The sequence below is a fragment of the Lepisma saccharinum genome, chromosome 14 (genome assembly GCF_977018435.1).
Source record: "Lepisma saccharinum chromosome 14, izLepSacc3.1, whole genome shotgun sequence".
NCBI lineage: Eukaryota > Metazoa > Arthropoda > Insecta > Zygentoma > Lepismatidae > Lepisma > Lepisma saccharinum.
The window spans coordinates 20078951-20103838 of NC_139242.1; the positions used below are offsets into that span (position 1 = coordinate 20078951).

General features: G+C 38.3%; 1 protein-coding gene across 1 annotated transcript in view; it reads right to left on the bottom strand.

The window, feature by feature from the left end:
• LOC145998443 (trehalose transporter 1-like protein) overlaps positions 1-24888 on the bottom strand; it is a 74761-nt gene that overhangs the window by 3101 nt on the left and 46772 nt on the right. Inside the window, exon 3 of the mRNA XM_083134855.1 lies at positions 6870-7005. Within this exon, the coding sequence (XP_082990981.1) occupies positions 6870-7005 (136 nt within the window). The remainder of the gene's footprint in view (positions 1-6869; positions 7006-24888) is intronic.

A 24888-nucleotide genomic window follows, 5' to 3' on the forward strand; every position in this document is an offset into this window, starting at 1 on the left:
ATTTTTTCGGTTCTTAGTTTTTGAGTTATTGACTTTCAAAAAAGCAAAAAATCCCACGACATTTTGAAATCTTTAAACAGCTGTAGATCACGAACTATTTGACTTAGAGAGCTCAAATTGGTGTCGTTCTCTTCTGCTTTTAATGAACTTTAATTTGAACTGCAAGATGACTGTGGTATTTGAATTTTGCAAAAAAAAATTTGCAAACAAAAAAATTAAAATCTCAAAAACACCATTTTTAATTTTTTTTAAAAAAAAATGTTTTGAAGACATCAATTGACTATTAGTGTGCAAAATTTCATAATGGGACGGCAATGGGTTCCAATGGAATTTTTTTTTGTATTGTAATATGTGCGAAATTTGCTAAATTTGTTGACTTCCATGTTAAAACCAAAACTATAAACTGAGTGGTTGATGTTGAAGTCTTCATATTAGTTTATTTTATACTTTTTGGACTACAAGTAACATGAAAACACCTAAAATTTATCACTTTTAATATCAGGTAAGGAAATTGAAAAATGTACGAGGGGAAGTCATTAAATAACAGGAATTTTATTCTAAACTTCATGGAGATTTATGCACAATAAAAATGTGTATTTCGGCACTCAAAAAGATTCCTTAGCAACACGCCATAAAGGTGTCGTGACGATCGAGCAGTATGCGCCTGAACATGCAATTTTTATATGCTGTCTTGGTAGTTTATTTTATTATTGTGGCAGAAAGAACACTACAATGCTGACCAAGGAAGCCTATATTTCAGTAAAAAAAAAACAACTTAACAACGTGACGTTTCCACCTTCTGTCATCCTGAGACTTGAAACCAAACTTAAAAAATCATATAGTTTGAGATTTTGTTTGATTTTATGAAAAATGAACTGCTTTCGTCAGCACATGTAGCGTTTTTTCTTGTCACGGAAACAAGGTTTAATCGTGTTACTATTGTGACAATATGCATTTTCTGATTTAGATGAGTGTTCTTAGCGAGTGTTCCTTCATCAATATCACCATGTAATCACTCATCTTCACCTTCACGATTAGCCAAAAGTAGTGCAAAAGCGAAGTAAAATAAACCAATTCAATCGATTTACATTGTTTGTGAAAAAGGTTTTTAATAAGTGTGCGTTGCGAAAGTCTAGGAAGTTATGGACACCCCTTGCAATGACCTCAGGCTTGATGTTTGCAATTTCTATTCGGATTCGTGTCTTCAGTTCGGTCAACACTAATATCGTTCAAACAGCCCCACGTAAAGTCGTCGTAGGTTGTCAATGTTGCTGACTCAAGGTCACGATCTGGTCTCTGGATGTTCTAACCTTCTTTGCTAACCTCGAACGAGGTAGCCAAAATGGCTACAATCTGTAGTTCGTATGTTAATATAGAACTGAGCCAATGGGCGTGCCCAGCTCAGAAATAAATAATAATAAATAATCGAGCACATTAATTAACAGCAAAAAATTAAGACAGTCACGACATCAGAGAGTATGTAGCTACGTATATTATACAGTGTGTTCCGTTCAAATCTCCCTAATTCCAATTAATTACTGTGAACGAAGTACGATGAATTGTGAAATAACTGTAACACCAAATGAAAGACCATATCTTCAAGTTTTGTTTTCATGACTTGAAGTTGTCAGTTTGCTCACTACGCAGCGCCACGGTTGCATAAATAAAAATGGCGACTGTTCAACAACGCGCGCAGGCAGTGGTGTGGTATGCTGACACCAAATCTGTGATTCCAAAGCAAAGAAATTTCAGACGAGTGTACGGAGGAGTTGCACCTGATGCTAAATCAATTAGGCTGTGGTTTAGTAAGTTTTTAACAACCGGCAGTATCCTAAAACCATCTGGTGGAGCTCGCCGTCGTGTGTCGGAGGAAAAGGTGGAAGACATTCGAGCTGGGTTTCAGAGAAGCCCGTATAAAGTGCAGATTGTGCAACAATTGAAGCTAGATGATAAGACGCGTCGCAAGAATTTGGTATGGAAATGCTGCAGCGTATCTACATGAATCCTCACTTCCTTGAGAACGTCTTGTTTTCAGACGAAGCAACGTTTCACGTGTCAAGATTGCCAATCGGCATAACGTACGGATCTGGGGATCTGAAAACTCACATGTGTACAGAGAACATGTCCGCGATAGCCCAAAATTGAATGTTTGGTGTGGTCTAATGAAGGACAGGATCATCGGTCCGTTTGTTTTCAATGAAGATTCGGTCACATTCCCTGTGTTCTTAGACATGTTGGAGCAGTTTGAGTACCCCCAGGTAGTTACTCTACAACCGGACATCATCTTCCAACAAGATGGAGCTCCCCCACACTGGAGTCTGGATGTTCGGAGGTCCTTCAATTCGACATTTCCTAATCACTGGATTGGAAGCGATGGACCGATACAGTGGTTGCCACGTTCACCTGACCTCACTCCTCTGGACTTCTTTCTCTGGGGTTACGTCAAGGATCGTTTGTTTGCGACTCCAGTGAAAAACATGCCAGAGTTACGAACCCGCATAGGTGATACGATTGCAACAGTAACAGGGGACATGTTGGAGAGAACATGGCAAGAAATTTAATACATACTGGATATTGTTCGTGCTACCAATTGGGCACATGTTGAGGTGTATTAGTGTGTGAAATTAAATTTATGAGTTTTTCTTCAATTCTCTGAAATTTCATAACTCTATTATTCATACTTTCTTTTCTACGATTAATTGAAATTAGGGAGATTTGAACGGAACACCCGGTATATTTACTTACGAAATGCCATGAGGGCAGTGGCGTGCCCAAGGGGGGTTTGGTGGGAGTTATAACTCCCCCTTTAGCCCAGTATTCCTAATAAAAAAAAAGAACGTCAAAGGTAGGAAAAGATTGCAAAATGAGAGCTGACTACCAGAAAAAGTGTACGTAACCCATCCCTTTCGAAAATCCTGGGCACGCCACTGCATGAGGGTGGTTCATAAATTTGAGAGAGAAGAATGTGAGTGGTTGAGTAAACTTGACTTTCAAGTTGTTGTTTTGTATGCATTGCAACGCCACGGGAAAACTAACTAACTAACTCTCTAGCCTTCTTAAACCCGAAGGTTCATGGCTGCAGCAACATAGGCCTTCCATCTGTCCCTATCTTGAGCAAGATCTATATACTCTTTTCCATCCCTACCGATTTCCTTTAGGTCCATCTCAACGTTGTCAATCCATCTTCGTCTTGGCCTTCCTACAGGTCTCTTACCATCTGGTTTCCCAACAAGAATTCTGTAAACTCCTCTTTCCTCTCCCATTCGTGCCACATGGCCTGCCCACCTAAGTTTTCTTGATTTAATTATTCTAATAATATCTGGACATGAGTACAAATTATGTAGTTCTAAATTATGTAACCTTCTCCATTCACCTGTCTCCTCATCCCTTTTAGGTCCAAATATTTTCCTAAGGATCTTATTTTCAAATACTCTCAATTTATGTTCTTCTTTCAATGTAAGGGACCAAGTTTCACACCCATATAATGTTAATACTACAGGCAAAATTACTGTTTTGTATATTTTAACTTTTAGTTTCTTAGATATTAAACGAGAAGACAAAAGTTTATGAAGAGAGAAGTAACATGCATTTCCTGAATTAAGCCTACTTTTTATTTCCTCTTTAATATCATTTTCATTTGTTAATATTACTCCTAAGTATTTGAATTTGGAAACTGGTTCAAACGAGTTGTTATCAATAATTAGATTTTGATTATTACCTAACACTTGGTTTCGGCCTGTAAGCATATATTTAGTTTTCTCTTTGTTAACTTACAAACCTATCTCTTTAGCAGTTTTGAAAAATATTCTAGCATTATTCTTAATTGTATTCACATCATCCCCCAGTAAGTCTACATCATCTGCATATGCTAACAACTGAGTCACACCATTTAATTTTAGTCCTTCTTTAGTTTCTCTTACCTTCCTTACAGCATATTCTAAGGCAAAATTAAAGAGCAATGGAGATAATGCATCTCCTTGTTTTAAACCATCATGAATTGTAAATTTGTCAGACATATTAATACCCACACGAATTTTACTTTCTGTTTCACTGGTGCATCTTTTTATCATACTAACAAGCTTCTTAGGTATTCCAAACTCTCCTAATATATTATATAATTTATCTCTTTTGACCGAATCATATGCTTTTTTGAAATCAATGAATAGCTGATGGACATTTTGATTATATTCCCACTTTTTTTCAAGTGTCTGTCTGATGTGAAAAATTTGATCTGTAGTTGATCTGTTACGTTTAAATCCACATTGATAATCACCTATAATTTCATTAGCATATGGGGTTAGTCTTGTTAAAAGAATGTTAGACAATATTTTATATGTTGTTGAGAGTAGAGAAATTCCACGGTAATTACTGCAGTTCATTTTATCACCTTTTTTAAACACAGGAACAATTATGGATTCTTTCCACTGTTGAGGGATTTCTTCTTTATTCCATATTAAACAAATTAATTTATGAATTTGACATATTAATGAATTTCCACCATATTTAATTAACTCAGCTGGTATTAAATCAATGCCAGGTGCTTTGTTATTATTTAGCCTTTTAATAGCATCTTTAACTTCCGTCAAGTTAGGTTCTGGAACTAAAGGTTCTGCTGTGTGTACTTCATTTACTTCTGATTTATCTCCTACATGAACATTTAAAAGGTCATTAAAATAGTTCTTTCATCTATTTAGAATATCGCTTGGGTCAGCTAGAAAATCACCGTCTTTATCTTTTATCAAGTTTCCTTTAGGTTGCCACCCCTTTCTAAATTCATTACCACCTTTATATAAATCTCTGATATTTTTATTTTTGCTGTTTGTTTCAATTTCGTTAATTTTGCTTTTCAAGTAATCTCTTTTTTTACTTCTAAACGTGCGGTTAACTTCTCGCTTTATTCTATTATAATTGCTTAGATTTGTATCATCCGAGTTATTTAACCACCTAAGTCTAGCCTGATTTCTTATTTCTATTAGATTATGACATTCATTATCAAACCATGGCTTACTTTTTATTGGTTTATGGTATCCTATACTTTCTTTAGCTGCTGATTCAATTGCATTACGTATGTGCTCCCAATTCTTATTTACGTCTGTTTCATTTATATTTTTATCATCATTTAAATCCTGCAAAACATCAAATCTATTTGACAGTTTAATTTGGTAATCTTTCTTAATTCTTTCATCAGCAAACTTTCCTGTATCAAATTTTATAACTTTTAGATTTTGTTGCTTATGATTTATCACTGAGAGTCTTTCTCTTAATTTAGCAATTACTAAATAATGGTCACTGGCACAGTCAGCACCTCTATGTGTACGAACGTCAATTATGCTAGTATGCCTTCTCTTATCAATGAGAATATGATCTATCTGATTATGAGTTTTACCATCTGGAGAAGACCAGGTATATTTAGGATATCTTTATGTTTAAAAGTGGTACTTTTCACAATTAAATTCTTTGAGGTTGCAAAAGTAATCAATCTTATACCATTATCATTACTTAATTCATGAAGACTTTCTTTACCAATCGTGGGTTTAAATGTCTCTTCTTTGCCAATCTGTGCATTACAGTCACCTAACAGAATTTTCATATCATACTGGGAAAATTTATCAAAGATCTGTTCTAACTCTGAATAAAAATCATCTTTAGTATTATCATCTTTATCTTCCGTTGGTGCATGTATGTTTATTAAAATAATTTTACACCACCTACCCTGTAAAACTGCATACGATATCCTATCATTAATATATTCAACTGTTTTAAGAGCCGAGATAATTCTATTATTTATGAAAAAGCCTGTTCCAAAATTATGATTTTCAGTACCACCATAGAAAAAAGTATAATTTTTAGTTTTACAATTCCCTTCTCCTGGCCACCTAACTTCCTGGACAGCTGCTACATCTAATTTATACTTCACTATCTCATTAACTGTACACTGAAATGCCCCAGGCCGGTAAAGGCTCAGAACATTCCAGGTGCCTAATTTAATATCCTTATTCCTAACGTAGATCTTATCCATAGTCCAGGGACCTCCCAAAGTAGTCCCCACCCGGAGATCCGAACGGGGGACTATTTTACCTCCGGAATATTTTACCTATGGAACATCCATGGCCTTATATTGCTGTTTCTTGACATGTCTTTTTACAGTGCAGACTTGTCAGCTCTACGCCTAACCCCCAATATGAATGGAGGAACTACTACACAAGACAAACACAAACATATTAGACAGCACAATTACTACACAAGACGAACACAAACACATTAGACAGCATAACTACTACACAAAACACACACAAACACATCACAACTATAACACAATATAAACACAAACACACTACAACTACTACACAATATAAACACCACACACACACACACACAAATCATTATTAACACATAACACATAACATAATTAACACAAATTATTGGTTGTTAATATAGGTACCTATTAAGCAAAACTTTATTTTGTGTGTGTGTAATCAACTTTAATTTAAAGAAACTCATCTCTTTTCTATATACAGGGTGAGTCATTTAAAATCACCACCGGAAATATTTCGTAAACAACAATAAATACTGAAAAACTGCTCTCGCAGATATATAGGTATGAGAGGGGCTCATGACACTAATGGACACAATACGTTCAACTACGTAAGGAAATACGGTTTTCAACATAAGCTTAGTTTATTTAAATAGAAACCCCATTTTATTTTCAGCTCATTTGAAATTGAGCTCTCCTACATTGAATGATGTATTTTTATTTTTCCATTTATTATTTTGTATAGTGTATGTAAAAGGAAAATGTATTTTATTTATTTATAAACGCCACGGGAAGAGATATTTAATTAATAAAATAAGTGCTTAAATATATTTACCAATCCACGAAGCTTCATCGTCCGAAATCTGGATGCTGGTCATGTTGCTTTGTAGCTGAGGCAATGCGATCGCTGAAAAGCCGATGATGATCCCAAGGGATATGCATGGCACGTTGGCAGCGAATGAGGCATAGACCTACAATGTTAAAGGAACAAATGAGAACATATAAGAAGCAATATTAAGATTTTAAAACACAGGGACGTAGCTAGGTTCATGTATTTTGGGAGGGCATATACATATATACCGCGTGAGGCACCTAAAAGTACCACCTGAAATAGCGAAGAAACCAGAAACAGTAGCGATGTGAGGTTTGCGGGAAACAATAATATCAAATGGGGCTCGTAAATCGGAGGTATGGGGTGGGTCGAAAAATATCGACAAATGGGGCATCTGGAGCAAAGTCATATTTTTTTTAAATGGAACGATATACAATAACATGCATAATATAAAAGAACACACGCAGAGAAACACAACGCCGTTGGTCTCATGCATCTACTGCACATAGGAACGAAGATATGGCCATGTGAAAATATGTAAACAAACTAACAAGTGGCCTACTTGACCGTCAGTACCACGGCATGTACAAGTATGAGATGTCGGAAGCCATTGGACAAGATGAAGACAGAACGTGTTAAAGGAAGAAAAAATACAGTAGACATCGTCAGCACCATGTATTTGAATGAAATGACAGTATGTCGAAGAACCACTGCGTAAGAAGCGAAAACCAGTCAAAGTGTGTGTTCAAAGTGTTGGCCGTCAGCTGCGATACATGCAACGAGGCGCCCACGCAAAGATCGTTGCACAGAATGTAGCATCTCGTAGGGAATGTCCCTACAGGCCGCAGTAATGTGGTGTTGCATATCCTCTGGAGTTGTTGGCACATCCCGGTAGACAATGTCCTTCAGCTTTCCCCACAGGAAAAATCTAACGGTTTCAAAATCTGGGGAACGAGCCGGCCATTTGACAGGCCCTCCACGTCCAATCCAACGATTTGGAAATGTATTTTCCACACATGCTGTAGCGCGTCTTGCACTGTGAGCTGGGCACCCGTCATGTTGGTACCACATTTCCCTCCTTGTCTGAAGTGGTATATCCTCCAATAGTACAGGCAGTTCATGTTGTAAAAACTGTATGTATCGGTCAGCATTCAGTGTCCCTTGTATAAAAAAAGGGCCAATGAGATGTTCACCCAGTATACCACACCACACGTTCACACTCCATGAGCGCTGGCGTTCCACTTGGCGAAGCCAATGTGGATTTGTCACCGACCAATAGTGCATGTTCCTTAGGTTGACATTTCCATGATTGGTAAAAGTTGCCTCGTCAGTAAAGAGGATACGTGACAAATCGGGTGTGTCGTGTCGTAACATCCATGTGCAAAACCGAACACGGTCCACAAAATCATTCCCGTGAAGTTCCTGATGGAGGGAGATATGATATGGGTGAAACTTGTGTGTGTGCAGAATGCGCAATACACTTCGCTGACTCATCCCAGCATCCCTGGCAATTTCACGGGAGCTAACGTGCGGATTCACTGCAACAGCGGCGAGAACATTTGTTGCACCTGCCTCACCTGTAGTTGGCTTGTTCCGCACACGTGCTCGTGGCGTTACACTTCCGGTGTCTCTTAATTTAATAAATAACTTACCAAACAGACGTCGAGATGGCTGTCGTCTGTCCGGATATCTCTCTGCGTACACACTGTATGCTTCTGAGGCATTCTTTCGGCATTCCCCATAAATCACGATCATGTCCGCTTTTTCTATGTTTGTGAACACCATAATCTTCGCTCTTACCACTACGACTGCTTGCTATCGTCTTGTGACACACTTTTACTGAGTGTGTGAACCTCGAAAGGTTCGGGGATCAGACCTGGAGCCTTTTAGATTAAAGATATTATTCTATTGGGGGTTAGCGGTAGCTCGTAAGCTCTCGCTTGGCTGCATCTGCATACTGCAGGAGGTACCAGAATAAACTTAAATATATAAAACCCTTTATAAAATGGCAACTCTCATGATTCGGGTTACTATGACCTTAAGTCTGCATTGGCAAAGGATGGCATTAGAAAAGCATATTACCTGTCTCTCTTTAGAATCGTGGACCGAAGAGTTTCTATAGTAACTGTCACTTGCTTGCTGAAGTTCGCCTCTCAAATTCTCACTCAGCTTCGCTGCACTCCACTTCCAAACAAGTTTCTGAAAGTCCGCATCCAGCCTCAATCTCCTTCAAAATCAAACTCCCTCTCCTCTCTCCAATACTCAAAACTCCCTTCTTCTTCCTCCTGAACCACTCTCCTGTTCTCTTCAAACCCCAAGACCAACTCCCTCTCTCTCTCGAGCCAGATCCCACTTGCATTCCTCCTCATCAAAACTCCTCCCCTTTTTCTCTCTCATCAATTTTCCTTTGCAAATATTGGCGAATGCTTTTCGCTGAGCTGGTGCTGAAGTTAACACTTTCCTATACTTCCTGCCAGGCTGCCTAGCTACACGTAACTCGAAAATGAAAATGAGGGATACGTAACGGTATCCAGCTGGGCGAAAAAAAATTCCTTTGAATTTTTAAAACGTTTAGACAAGTTGCAGGTACAGTGCCGGTTATGCCAATGCAGTCCCTTAGAAGGTCTATTTATTTAGTGAAGAAAAATAATAGTACATTCACATCAGTGAAATGAACACTACAGACTAACTCTAAAACTAAAGGGGAGGGGAAAAAATGCAGTCAAAATTAGATTCGGTTGACAGGTGTCAAGTCGTAATCTAATTTGGACTATCGAAGATCAAGACAAAAGCTCTGTGGGAGCAAACTAAAATTAAAAGCCGAGATGGCAATCAAAAATGAGAAGTCCAATGCCATATTTCGTGCGTCTCTTGCATGAATGAAATGAACGCGTGCGTCTACAATATTTATGCTGAGCACGCATACATTGGCTTCCAAGAAATGTTTATCAACACGAGCTAAGCGGTAACGTCAGCTCGGGTCAGAGAACCATGAAAAAGATGTTGAAACATCAAACACACCACTGAACTCACTTGTCAGCTGAACTGACGTTAGAATGGCCAAAGCCATAAGTTGTGGCTCCACCCACTAAGCATGTGGGGGAGGGGCTAACACCAAAACACTAGGAATATGGGAGCAACTGCTCACGCCACAATAAATTGCAAGACAATTTGCACTAATATAACAGGATCCTGGTGAATATATATTGTATCGAAGCACACGCAAGTTTCTCCGTCCATTGAATCTCTGTGAGAGAATAATATATGTATAGAAGATATAAGTACCATCTTCCAATAAAAATGAGAGAAAAAAAAAGATTGTTGAAAATATATCATATTATAGTGAATAATGCTATAGTGCATTACGTATTAAAATACCAAAATTGTCCAATACCGTCCATTAAATATGAGTAGATATTTGAATACACACGTGATAAGTAAAGAAACCTAACTTAGGCCACTACAAATATATAATGAGTGGAATATCAAAATCAAATGTCCATTATATGTGTATATCTTGGTTAGTAAAAAAATTAAAATCCTACAGTCCTTGCTGTATGGCGTAAAAGTTCCTCTGTAAGGTCCGGAATGTTCTGAAAACATGCGAAAGCACTTGCGTGTAGTATCCACTGCATTCCATGGAGTCCGTGCAAAAGTGTTTGCAACTGCGAAAACCGGAAAGAGGGTGTCAAAATTTACATCCCAATCATCACGTGAGAATATCGATCCTTTTGTAGCTTAAGGAACGAGAAGTGTTCATGATTGTACCACTGGATGTAAAATTCTGGGTGAGGGACGTTTGATGAGGGGTGGGGGGTAAATCTTGAAGATCGGAGGGTGAACAGAAGGAAGAAGCAGTTGGATTAATTTGTGCTGCTAACTGTACTGTAAAATTAATCATCCAGGGGAGAATGCTGTTCACCGGACTAGGGAACCTAGTCTCGTAAAGTCTGCCATGCTGTAGAAGTAACAGCTAAAGTAGGTGTGCTTGTCGGGTTGCATATGCCTGCACTCGAAGATGGTAACACACTTGTGGTGGGGACCGTACATGAAAGTAAAGCTGGTCTTGCTGCGTACGGGCGTCTGAATGGTAACCAAATCGAAGGATACTGAAGATGGGGTAAAATGTGTCATGTTTTCTTCTGGCCACTTGAAACTTGTAGGCTGGGACACATGACGGGAAAAGTTTTCATCCACTGCATCACTTTGAGCTGGAATGTAGTTCTGACTGGAGTTCCAGCGGAAATATAGACAGTACTTTTAGGAAAAGGGGGCGTGTATCCGCTGCATCTTGAGGGCCGGAGCGTAGAAATGGGAGAAAACTGAAGGTGTGCTCTGGTGGCTAGCACAAATCCCATCGGCCGACGGTCGCAGTGCAGTCCTGAGTTCGAGGAGGTAATGCGAAGTACTCGGCGGGTTTATGTATGCCGGGTGAAAACTGAAATTGTTGACTCCACGAACTGAGAGGCGATGGTAAATGGAGTTGCTCTCTGAAGGTCGCCGGCGCGTAGAATTCCAATGTTGAAGGCGTCTCAGGAAATCTCTGCTATGCGATGTAGACGTCATGGAGATACGAGACATTATTAGGTGAGGATAGGAATGAGGTGGTCAATTAAAAAAAAGGAACAGGGAAAGGTTTCAAAATACAGTCTTTAAAATCACAATAACCGAGAGTATGCCATTCAAATAAAAGTACAAAATCACTAACTATAGGGCATAATGTCAAAAAAAATATAATAACTAATAATAAAAACAATGAAGAATGTAAATCAATTTTAAATAACTGATATGCTAAAAATGTGAAGGTTTACGATGTGAGACATTATTTTACCATAACGGGAGTGTAAACGTGTTGGAAATATTGATCGAAGGCTAACAAAATTGCACTAATTGCCTGTAAATCTAAAGAGGTGATAATAAAAAAGGCAAATGAGCGGAACCAAATTCTTTGAATTTATCTTCAAATGTTAATTATGTAGGTGACGTAAAATGAATTGAAGTGACGCAATAATGACGTAGTATCCCTTAGGTACTAGTCGAAGAGAAATTAGTAAACTAACTAAAAATGTAATTGAACATGCCTCATCTCAATTGTCGTGTCTATTTATTGACGAATATGAACAATCTCATCAGCAAAAATAAATTGTCAAAGTACTTGTCATATCCATACTACATTATATATCTGAATGCTTTATTTAAATAACTCCAACAGTTCACCATTATTAGTACTGAATTTTTGTCTTAGATGTATGAAGATTTCGAAGTGCCAACTTGGAATTGATGTTTCGACGTCGAACGCTGGATCGAGTTATTATCCGAAGTGCAAGAAAGTCATGACGTCAGAATAACTCTAGGGGGGAAAATTCTTGGGTGGGGAAATTCTAAAAGGTAAGCATGCTGGAACATGCCCGGCTGTGAGAGCAATAGAGTCGCCGCTAGGCAACAGATTATGCGAAGTCAGGAAAAAGTAACGGGAGATGTATCGTTGCTCAGAGTCAGTTCCTTGGAAAAGGAGCGGAGTTAGCCATTGTGCATTGTCATATTGCAATCCTGTCATTGTATCAATTTTCATCGTTTGGCCGGAACTGTCCAAGGTTACTGGATGTATGCGAACGCTGAATCGCAGCCTTCGGAGTTTGCTGGAATTAACTGACGCCGGTAAAAGGGAATGGAGGAAATTAACTTGCAAGAAATGTGAGTCGCCGGGATGGGACGAAGCTTAACTGGAAATCTGGAGGGGAAAAGGAAAAAGGGGGGGGGGTAAATTCTTGGTTTGCAGCTCGGATTCATCGCGGCGCTCTGGACAGAAAGAAATAGTGGATGCGAAACATCCATGCGCCAAAGATCCAAGCGCGTGTCGTTACGTAACAAACGTGACTACATATTTGTGAATGTATCTTGTTCGAGTTCTATGCAACTTGATCATAACAATGATTCCGTATGAAATGAAATCGTTATCTGGGTCATTCAGTCCTATGCTAATCTTGTATTTCAAACGTTATTTGACAGGCTTGGAGCACGGGAAACGAGAACACAATAAAATAATCGTATTAGAAAACATATGGCAAAGATCGCTATTATTAATACCTTATGCAAAGTACATACGGATACTGAAACGCTGCGAAAAATATTTCCCAAAATGATAACGCCTGAACTGATGGGAAATTAAGATATAATATTATATTTACTAACAAACTATGCAAAGTGAAAAAGGTTGCAATCCTTTTTGGACCACTTAGTGCGCTGAATTCTCTTTAATTAGGCGTGATATGAGCTCTATATTGACATATTTAAAATTATATCGTAGCTATGCGTTTCCTATTCTTTTATATTAATGCAAATTACAACTATTCTCTTTGGAACTAAATATATGTAGGGTGGGTGGGCAAGAAGGGAAAAAATAAAATGCCTTAATTATGTGAATATAGTTCAGCCATTACTAGTATTATATCACACGAAGGGTCAAGAAAATATTTTGTTCACGGGTCTCTATTAAAATATGCTTTGCATATTTATATATACGTAACATTTACTAAAGTATTTATTCAGACTGGACATTATCGCCATTCTGCCGATAGCAGAAGGTACTTTCACCAGTTATTTGGGATCCCTGGGTAACTGGAGAAAATGGTATTCACTAAGCGCATTTACATATTATTTCGTATTTTTTCACCATTTATTCATTATGTGGAGCTACTTCATAAATCTCACTGTATAAATGCGCATTGCATAAACTTCTAACGTCGCCCTGTGAACGTCACACTCTTCCAACTAACTAGTGTGCATAATTGGCAAATAAATTGAGTAAAGTACAACCATGCGTTTAATAACCAATAAATATTCACATATAAAATAAATACTTTTCGTAAAATCGCCCAAATAGCTTTTGCTGTTATTCGTGTCCTTGTGATGGACAGAGATGATGTTACAAAACCTCTGTGACTGCTAAAACGCGTTCTCATCATTAGTGGTTGCTCAAATTCCTACGTATTCTCCGCTTGTTTAGGGTCTGACTGAATGTAAACACGGTGAGGTCTTAAGGGGGAAGGCGTACAAGATTCTGCTTTATTAATTCTAAATATAGGTACAAATTCGCAAAACTTTAACATTATTTAATGAAAATTGATAATGAATTTTATCTTAATTTAAACAATCTCTAACGTGTATCTGTTATTCAGTGAGTAAGTGATTAACGTCGTGATTAGGTAAGCACGCGAAATCAAATCTGTTAATTAACGCTAAGGAACGTTGATATTGATGAATGCCGTAACTCGAAATATAAATATCATAATTGCGCTTTAAGTTTGAACAGTAGATATAATATAAATACACATGAAATTTAAGGTATTAAAATTTGTCATGAGCTATAAAATGAATGCGTAGGAGGAATATTCAACTGTCCATCAAAGCAATAGCTCAGAGAGGGGGAAAAAAATATCAACAACAAAAAAAAAGATCTCGCAAACATGTGAGAAACATCCGCGCCGTGCTCTCTTAATTGTGTCCAGTTAAATCATTATAAGTTGGCTTTGCCTAACTTTTGGGTGCTTGAAACAGAAATATATATATATAATATGTGTACGTACTGATTCATCTCAGTAAAGCCTTTTCATTGGCTTAAAACATCTTACACTCTGCCCTAGCAGACTGCTTTATTTATCTATATATGCGCTTTATTCACCATTATTCATTTCTCGACCTATTTATGCATATAACTAAAGCACCTTTTATTTCTAAACCAGAATCCACTAATTAATCGAGCGGTTTATACTCTGAACTAATGGTAGCGTCACTCTAACTACGTACGACCAGCGTACAGTAGCGGACATAATTGCTGCTTCATTGCCAGAAGTATAATGGCGTTTCATTTCTTCACATGTCAACACATAGTTTAATAAAACAATTTAGTCCTTAATTAAGGTAACGTAAGGCAAAACGACTGACTCGTGAATTCCTCGACTATCTCCTGAAGCTAAGCATCCTTCTTTGAGGAGCTAGGAGCATTGTGTCATTACGAATATAAATGAGTCGACCGCGGAACCTTGTTCGTTCCCAAAACTACATTTATTTAAAATTAATATCCTCTTGGCAATAATCTGAACAGTTTATAGCTCATGCATTTTAGATCATTGACAATTTACGGTCTGTTTTGAACGAAAATAAATTTTAACTTTAAAGAACTTTAATTAATAAACAACAAAAAAAATGACTCAGCATACTCGCTGCTGGACTCGATGAATATATAGTGCAAATGAGTCGGAGTCAAGACTAAATTATTTTCCTCCTTAGCGATAATCTTACTATTCACTTTTAGTTAAGGATATAATTAATTAAAAGACGTGAAAGGTAAAACTGAAACATGATCTGAGCAAAATTATCGCGAACATAAAATGTAAAAAAAATAGTCGTTCACAAAATGTCTGTAGCTTACTGCACTGTTATATCACTTATCACATAAATCACGTACAAAAGTCATGTAAAAAATTCAATCTAAATTTTGCGTCAAAGGATCATCAAATTTGAATTTGCACTTTTCAAAAGTAGATTAAATCCTGGAAATGATGAAAAGTTTCCAGATGGGAGATCTGTCATAGCCAGGGTACCGGGTCCGCGAACGAACCACAGGTCTACCAGGAGCGAAGCGATAGAGAAACGTCCAAGGACGTCCCTGGGCCGGCCGCATTTTTGGCAAAATGGGCCTCCCTAAAGTCCGACAACACCTTCCGTGACGCGGGATGACGGACGCTCCCGATACAATAGTGCCAGCCCGACGCGGACAACCGCGACGAAGCTAGGGCGCTGGGCTGTACCCAGATCGCCCGCGGCTATGGAAGAAAACATTCTATTTTCTTTTCCTTCGCATTGTATTGCGCTTGACTGCGGCGGTGATTAGCCTATCAGGGTGGGAAGTGACTCAAATTTCAACATCTTACATAATTAACATTCGTATCGTCGCTGCCAATTTCTATATAAGACTTTCACGTTCACCAATGTAAGTTTAGATAGCTCCAATACGTGCAATTTGAAATAACATTAGTTACCGTTGATAGTGCACTAATTACTCTAATTTGGAAGAAAGGGTGAATCTCCTGTTGTTAAAGGGGTTCGCTGTTGACTGTTATTTCACACATTTTCATCACATCCCTTTGTGTCAAAAGAAAAGCCAAATCCTTGGGTTAGGGAGGGGGGCTAAATGACGTTAATTTTCATCACATTTTGTATAGAAATTGATGAAATTCCGCACCTGCACCACGTATTGTGACACAGGTGAACCTCGAAAGGTTCGGGGATCAGACCTGGAGCCTTTTAGATTAAAGATATTATTCTATTGGGGGTTAGCGGTAGCTCGTAAGCTCTCGCTTGGCTGCATCTGCATACTGCAGGAGGTACCAGAATAAACTTAAATATATAAAACCCTTTATAAAATGGCAACTCTCATGATTCGGGTTACTATGACCTTAAGTCTGCATTGGCAAAGGATGGCATTAGAAAAGCATATTATCTGTCTCTCTTTAGAATCGTGGACCGAAGAGTTTCTATAGTAACTGTCACTTGCTTGCTGAAGTTCGCCTCTCAAATTCTCACTCAGCTTCGCTGCACTCCACTTCCAAACAAGTTTCTGAAAGTCCGCATCCAGCCTCAATCTCCTTCAAAATCAAACTCCCTCTCCTCTCTCCAATACTCAAAACTCCCTTCTTCTTCCTCCTGAACCACTCTCCTGTTCTCTTCAAACCCCAAGACCAACTCCCTCTCTCTCTCGAGCCAGATCCCACTTGCATTCCTCCTCATCAAAACTCCTCCCCTTTTTCTCTCTCATCAATTTTCCTTTGCAAATATTGGCGAATGCTTTTCGCTGAGCTGGTGCTGAAGTTAACACTTTCCTATACTTCCTGCCAGGCTGCCTAGCTACACGTAACTCGAAAATGAAAATGAGGGATACGTAACGCTATGAACTAACACGATCTCGTGGACTTGCTATCAAAACTTGCTCTGCGTAAAGGCAGTTCTGTCAGGCACCTGAGAAGTATTACATGCCGTGGTACTGACGGTCAAGTGGGCCACTTGTTAGTTTGTTTACATATTTTCACATGGCCATATCTTCGTTCCTATGTGCAGTAGATGCATGAGACCAACGGCGTTGTGTTTCTCTGCGTGTGCTCTTTTATATTATGCATGTCATTGTATATCGTTCCATTTAAAAAAATATGACTTTGCTCCAGATGCCCCATTTGTCGATATTTTTCGACCCACCCCATACCTCCGATTTACGAGCCCCATTTGATATTATTGTTTCCCGCAAACCTCACATCGCTACTGTTTCTGGTTTCTTCGCTATTTCAGGTGGTACTTTTAGGTGCCTCACGCGGTATATGTATGTATGTATGATGTATGTATTTAATATGCAAACAAATGCAAAATACAATAGCTAAAAGAACGAAACCGATTGTGGTCTACATGTAAAGTTTTCTTTGAAGTTTTTTATGATATTAAACTAAAATTACCCGTAAGGCACGGAAAATTTTGGCGAGGTACGTGAAAGTTTCAGAGGGGACAGTGCCCCAAGGCCGCCCTTAGCGATGTCACTGTTAAAACGCACACATTCACATCACAGTAGTTACAACAGAAGAATACATGAGATACAGTGCATTAAATTATATGAACTTTCAAAAAGGACAAATTTTTGGTAACAGACATGGACGTCCGGAAGGCGGGCAAGGGGGGCCACGACCCCCCTGGAAAATTAATGTTCACTTAAAAATTATATATTTCTCACATAATTTCATTTCAGTCACAGTAATTTGTGTTCATTATTATAAGTGCGTTGGAGGAACATTATAATTTCAGACAAACTTTTTTTTTTTGAGGGAGCATCACTATTATGGGGTAAAATATGCCTCCTTTTCCCCCCTGGAAAAAAATTACCTTGCTTGCCCCTCCCTGGAAAAAATCCTGCGGACGTCCACGGTAACAGATTATCATCAACATTTGATTATGAATTTATAAAAGGTAAAGGTAATGTGTTCCCCTGTGCATAGCACCACGCCATGAAGGCGTATAGGGGGTGTGGGGGTAACGCCCCACACTTTCTTGATCCGGTCGTGAGTGGGGGTGATGTGATCAGCATCACGCCCCTGACCGCCTTTACCCCCCAGGGTTTCCCCCAGGTACCCATGTTATTCGACGCTGGGTGGGCGCCGGGGCCGCTTCCACCGTTAGAAAAGTTCCCGGATTTGAACCGGCCGGGGATCGAACCCTGGACCTTGAGCATGGTAGTCAGACGCGTTACCGACTTTTTTTTTCTTTTTTTTATTTACAATATAGCTATTACATTCTACTACTTTTTAACAAGGTTTAACCATATTTCATTTGTGGTTACATTCACAAATGTTACATTATTGTTGAGTCATACAGTGTGTGTTGAATATAGTTTGCATATAACATTTTTTTTTTACTAGGTAAAATTTTGCCATATTCACTTCGGTAATAGTCCCTCATATTGTTTCCTGTTTGTCCATTGAAAAAAATATATATCATGTACGTACCTATAATCCACTGTATCGCTCGATGCTTTGTAGCAGGGAAAAAATTAAATTCCGGAAAAATTATTACTTTCGGAGTAATACACTGAACTGATGATCGACTTATATGTGCTATCATTATTTGGAGTACCGGCCAGTCTTGTTTTGCCTTTCCACAGTACGTCATCCTGTGTGCTATTGTATCTTCTAATAAACACTGCTCACAATTAGGGTCTGAACTAAACCCCAACCGATGTCGTTTTGCTTTATTATCAATTAGTTCGTGAACAACTTGGTACCATTGACTGCATTGTCTATTGGATAAGTGTTTTGCCGAGATATTGGTAAAAATCTGTTCCAATTATATTGTGGGTGTTTCTTCACTATGTGCGGCGTATCCATATTTTGAGTAAGGTATTGATTGTACAAATCTTTCACTGTTAGCTGATTATAGTCTATTTTCTTTATAAGTCCATATAAATATTCCATTATAGCTTCTCGATATACTTTTTGGGAAGTGGGAATTTTGATCTCATTCACTGGTGCTTCTAATGGAATATCTCTTATATATGTATACCCTGGAATGTCCTCGACATTTTCTTTAGATTGAATCATTGAAAAATATCGATGATTAAACAAAGCTTTTGTTTTTTTACCAACGTCCACCAAACTCATTCCTCCTTGCTGTTTTTGTAAGCTAAGTGTCTGCTGATTCACTCGGAAAACTTTTCCTGCCCAAAGGAACCGGTTTAAACTTTTCTTTATTCGTGCTAAGTTACGATTATCACATGGCCAAATTTGGGCTCCATACCACAGTTTTGATAATTTATATACATTTGCTATTTTGACTCGCGTACATAAAGTGAAGGGTCGTTGTATAAATTTGTGTATGGTATAATTAATATTCTGATATATATTATCATAACTAAGTTTTATGCTTTTTGTAGTGTCATTTGTAAAAAACACTCCTAGGATTTTAACTTGATCCACTTTTTTAAACGTCACGTCAGGTGGCTGTTCGTGTTGTTTTCCTAATGTTAAGTAACACGTTTTAGTCTTATTCACTAAGGCACCAGATTCTATTTCATATTGTCGTATACATTCCATTAAGTTCTTAATCGCTGCCTGATTTTGACATATGACTGTGACATCGTCGATATAAGCTCCAATCGTAAATTCTGTTCCTGTAATGTTATTATTTACGGTCGTGCGACAGTGTTGAAGGAAAGGTGCCAAGGCCATTACAAAAAGGGGTAAGCTTAATGGGCTTCCTTGCGGAAGTCCTCTTTTGACTATGCATTTATTAGTTAAAAACCCATTGATTTTTGCCTTTAAGCTTATATTTGTCACTAATGTTTTAATATTTTCATACATTTGTCCATGAATACCCATCTTTTGTATTGTTTTTAACAAAAAACTATGTCCCACTCTATCAAATGCCTGTGAATAATCAATCGCTACGAGGTATTTATTTCGTTGGGAGTCTTGAGATTTTATTATTTCATCTCGTAATAGTGTCAATAAATGGTATATTTTTTTTTCTCCAACTACTCCATATTGATATGGTGTAGCCAGTTTTGTCAAAATCAACTTTAATCGATTTGCTACACATCTAGTCAGTATTTTATAGTCTGTGTTAAATAAAGTTATTGGTCTGTAATCTTTCATCTCCTTGGGTTGACTATTTTTTGGTATTAAAATTATTATTCCTGTTGTCTCGTAATTTACTAAATTATTTTTGTTTAATACTGTATTAACCCATTTTGTTAAAGTATTACCCATTGTTGGCCATAAAACTTTATATGCATTAGTCGCTATTCCATCTTCCCCAGGTGCTGTTCCCCGTACCCCCTGTACTATTGCTTTATACACTTCTTCATTTGTGTATGGTTGGTTTAATCCAACCATTTCTTCTGATTTCAGGATTGGTATGTATTTGTCTAAAAATTGACCAGCCTTCTCATTATTTTGATATGCGTTTGAATATTTATTTTTCAAATATTTATACACTATTTGTTGTATTTGGTTCCCCTCATTATGGCCTACTCCATGATTATCCTGCATTTCTGTTATCAGACTCTGTTTTTGTCGCTGATATATATTTGTTACGTGAACTAAATTTATTTCTTCTTCAATATCTATGTTGGGGAGCGCACTGTGTATACGTATTCCTTCTACTTTTGTTGCCTGTAGGCGCAGTAGTTGTGCTTTTACTTTTTTAATTTTCGTTTGCGTGTCACGGTCATTGTTCTTTTTTTATATATATCGTGTAATACTGCATAATGGAAATTAAATTTATTATACCATTCGTGTTGTTTTTCCCAGGAGTATTGTTTACAATATCTTTGGAAATTTGGCTTAAAAATTTCTGTCCACCATCTATTAATATTTTGTTCATATAACGATCTCTTAGTCCATTTTTCCCACTGTTTGTCAAAGCCAAATCTAAAATCTTCTTCAATTAAATGTGATGTATTCATTTTCCAAGTTCCCCTCCCTATTCTAGTTAACCTTACCGGTGATTTCATTGTTGTAATTACAGCATGGTGATCACTAAAAATCACCGGTTCCATATGAACAGAGGTAATGTTTGATTTTAGTTCACTTGAAACATATCACCTATCTATTCTCGAGGCACTAGTTGCAGTGACGTATGTGTATCCGAGTTCATTGCCTCTTTTTTCTTGCCACACGTCCTTTAACTGCAAGTTGTGCACCAATTTTTGCAAAGCATTTGAAAAATTATAACCCGGTGTTTGGTCCACATTACATAATACGCAATTAAAATCTCCTGCTAAATACATTGAACCTGCACTACCTGCAATGTATTGTGGTACTGTATATGTATAAAAATTACTTCTTTCGTTCCGGTATCTTGATCCCGACGGGGCATAAACGTTAATTAATGTCAAGGTTCCCAATTTTCCCATGATTAGTCTTCCACTGGATTCTTTTTGTACTTGGATAAATGATAGTCCTTTACGAACTAAAATTGCAGTTCCTGTACCACTTGAATTATAATTATTATATTCTATGTAATTTTGATTACATTCTAGCGAATTTCGGCCTACTTCTTGCAACATCGCAACATCTATACTTTTTTGATGCAAGAAACTACGTAGTGATTTTAACTTTGTTTCATTTTGTATATTATTTATATTTATATTTGCAACTCGTATTACTGTTGTTTCCATATTCCTATATAATACTATTAATAGTATTAAAATAATCCACACTTTTGTATAATACATATTTTCCATATAAATAAATTACTCTAAATACTATGTTCTTGAGCTGCCTTTTCGCTTTCTTTACTTCGATTACCAGTCCCCATCTTCACTACTGGAGAATTTAATCCAATAATTGGAGCACTATTTGAAAAGTTATTTCCTAATCGTCTGGTAGAACGCCGTTTTGCTATAGAGTTTTTTGTTTTTGTTTTTCGTTTAAGCTTAGTTTCACTTACCTTCATTTGATTACTATTCTCACTCCCACAAGTGGAAATGAGATCACTGTCTTCTTCTGATTCTTGTTTGTCACTCAGTGATTTAGTGGCGGATGCAGTTTTCTCTGGTGATAAGGTAGTGGGGGGGAGGGATGTGTCCATGAATTCTTCCTTTTTCTTCTCACTCTTCATTGATTCTCTTGATTCTTTTTCTTCCTTCGAGTGTTTTTTATCTTGAGGTTCTGACGTTTTTTTATTTGCTCCCTCCTCTTGTGTTCTTCCTATTTGTTTTCCCATCTCATTATTACTGGTTGGCTTCATTTGTGAGGTAACCTCATTTTTCTTCTGATTTGATGCACTAGCTAAACCCTCTGAGCTTACTATGTCGGTCTCACTGAGCAAAGCTGCCTTACTGTAGGTTGCCTTGACTTTCGGTGGGACCCGTAGGGTAGTCATTTGCCGCTGGTTACAACTGTATCTTAAATGTTCATCCGAACCACAGAACTCACACGTTGGAGTTTGTCCCGTATATATCACGTGGGCCTTATATTTGCCTATAGTTACAAATGATGGTATTGGCTTCTTTAATGACATTTTTACCGTACGTACGCCACTGGGCACGGGGTAACGAAACTTTTCACTCCACATTTCTTCTGTCACTTCATCCACTGTTCCATATTCACTAAATTTCCCGTGCACTTGTCTTAATTCAACTTCCATAGGTAAATTAAATACACGTACGTATTTCACTGTTCGACTTGCGTCGCTAATTTTTACTTTCACTACGTTCCCATTATCATACTTAAATTCTAATTCACCTGGGTACTGTTCTAGCAATTTTAACATAGTACGTTGTCGCACTAATTTCAAATAAACACCTCGCGCAGTTGTCGGTATTTGTATTGCTAAAATTTCATCAATATTGAGTTTAAACTTACTGTAAATGAACTCATGCACGTCCATTGCACTGGGTTTTGCTGCTCCATATGCGAAATTTATCAAAATGGTATTTTCACGTTCCATTTCTATCCTTTTTGTTCTTATTAACTATTGTCAAATACTATTACCGATCAGAGTCCTATTTTCCACTTGGCCCAACACTCGCACTCGGTTTTCCGCGTCACGCGTTATCTAAGCCCGCACGACTGCTTAGCTTCGACCTGCCTCTCTCGTGGCCAAGCACGGACTGAGTCTGAGCCACCGCGGCCATTATAACAAACCTTACTTGTTTCACCGATGTTTAGAAATAATTGCTGAATTTTAAGAATTCAAACTTTTCTTTAAGTGTAAGTTATATGAAATATTTAATTTTAGGATAATACTTAGGAAAACATTTCTCGAATCAACGCACCCAAGTTTATTTGCTAATGATATGGTTGCAGTGCATCCTATTAAAAGGAGTATGTCTGTTTCACTAAAATGTAGTCTGACTCAGCATCTCAATGTACAAAAATTGTAGGTCAGTATTTATGAATTTACAATATTGAAAGTATGGTTTTGGCGCTGGATTTTTAGAGGAGTCAAATAACGCTGAAAATTGGTTAACAGTGAAAATTCGATTTTTACCTGCTATATTGAAACCTGTTGAATGACCAGTTTTCAGCATTATCTGACTCCTCTAAAAAAATCCAACTCAAAATCTCTAAATTTCCAGCTAATACTTCCTGAGGTACTTTCGTTACACAATCAAAAAGTAACAAAACTGTTAGAGCGAATAAAAGAAATGGACTAACTACCATACAAATAATATACTCTTCGCCATGGATATTAGAAAAAGTCAGTTCTTTCTTGAATGATAGCCGATAGCCCAGACTAAGAATATATATCGGGTGACAAGAAATAACCCGTACTAATGTTTGTGATCGTAAAGTTATTAAACCGAAACAATTGAGCAAAACAACACTGAAGAACAATGACATGGGACCTTAGGAACAAGATGTTCAACTGGTTTCGAAGTGGCCTCCCTGGGCGGCGATACAGAGGTCCAAACGGGCTTTGAAATGTTGGGCAATGGGCCGCAGGTCCTCGGGCGACAATCGGTTCCACTCATGACGCAGCAATTGCTTCAGCGACTCCAAACTGTGGTGGCATTATCACATACCCTGGCCTCCAAAATCGACCACAGACTGTAGTCCATTGGGTTGAGGTCCGGCGAGTAGGGCGGCCATTCCATCGATGCGATGAAGTCCGGAAAATGGGTTCTGCACCACGCTTGCGTCATTTTCGCCCTGTGGGCCGGAGCGGATACTTGCTGGAATGTCCATTGTGTATCGCCGAAGTGCTGCTGGGCCCACGGAAGGACAACGTTCTCGAGAATGTTGCGGCGGTACACTTCTTGGTTGCTTTTGACCCCTTGATCCACGAAAACCAGGGTCGTCTTGCCGCTTGCGCAAATTCCGCCCCACACCATGACCGACTGCGGATTTTGGCGGTGTTGGACGATGACTGAGGTACCGGGAGCCTCTGCAGACCAGGTCCTGTCGTTTTGGTGGTTGTGCGCCTGCTCCACGGTGAACAGCTTCTCGTCTGTGAAAAGAATGCGCTCCCATTGCTGACCTGCGGCCCGGCACTTCAGAGGGCGGCATCTTTTGAGTCTCAGGCGCTTGATTTCGTCCGTGTGAAGCTGAACTTTTTGGAGCTTGTACGCCTTGAGGTTGACGTTCTTTTTCGCCATTTGCCGCACCGATTCGCGGTTGATCCCGATCTCACGGGCGACTTTTCTCATGGAGACCCTCGGATTTCGCTGAACTCGCTTTTTGATGATCTTGCGGTTCTGGGACGTGTTGATGGTAGGCTTTCTTCCTCTTCTGGGACGGTCGCCTTCATGGCCGAGCTCCTTGAATCGCCGAACTGCATCTGAGACTGTCATTTTTGGAACACCCAGCAAACGAACAATTTCACATTGACGCTTTCCCTGACGCCACAGTTAAAAAATTGCACTGCGTTTGGTTGACAGTCTGAAACACAAAGACTGTAATCGCTATGAAGCCGAAACAACAAGTACAGTTACAAAAGACTATGGAGAATCCAATAACACAACAATTATTTGGCTACGGTA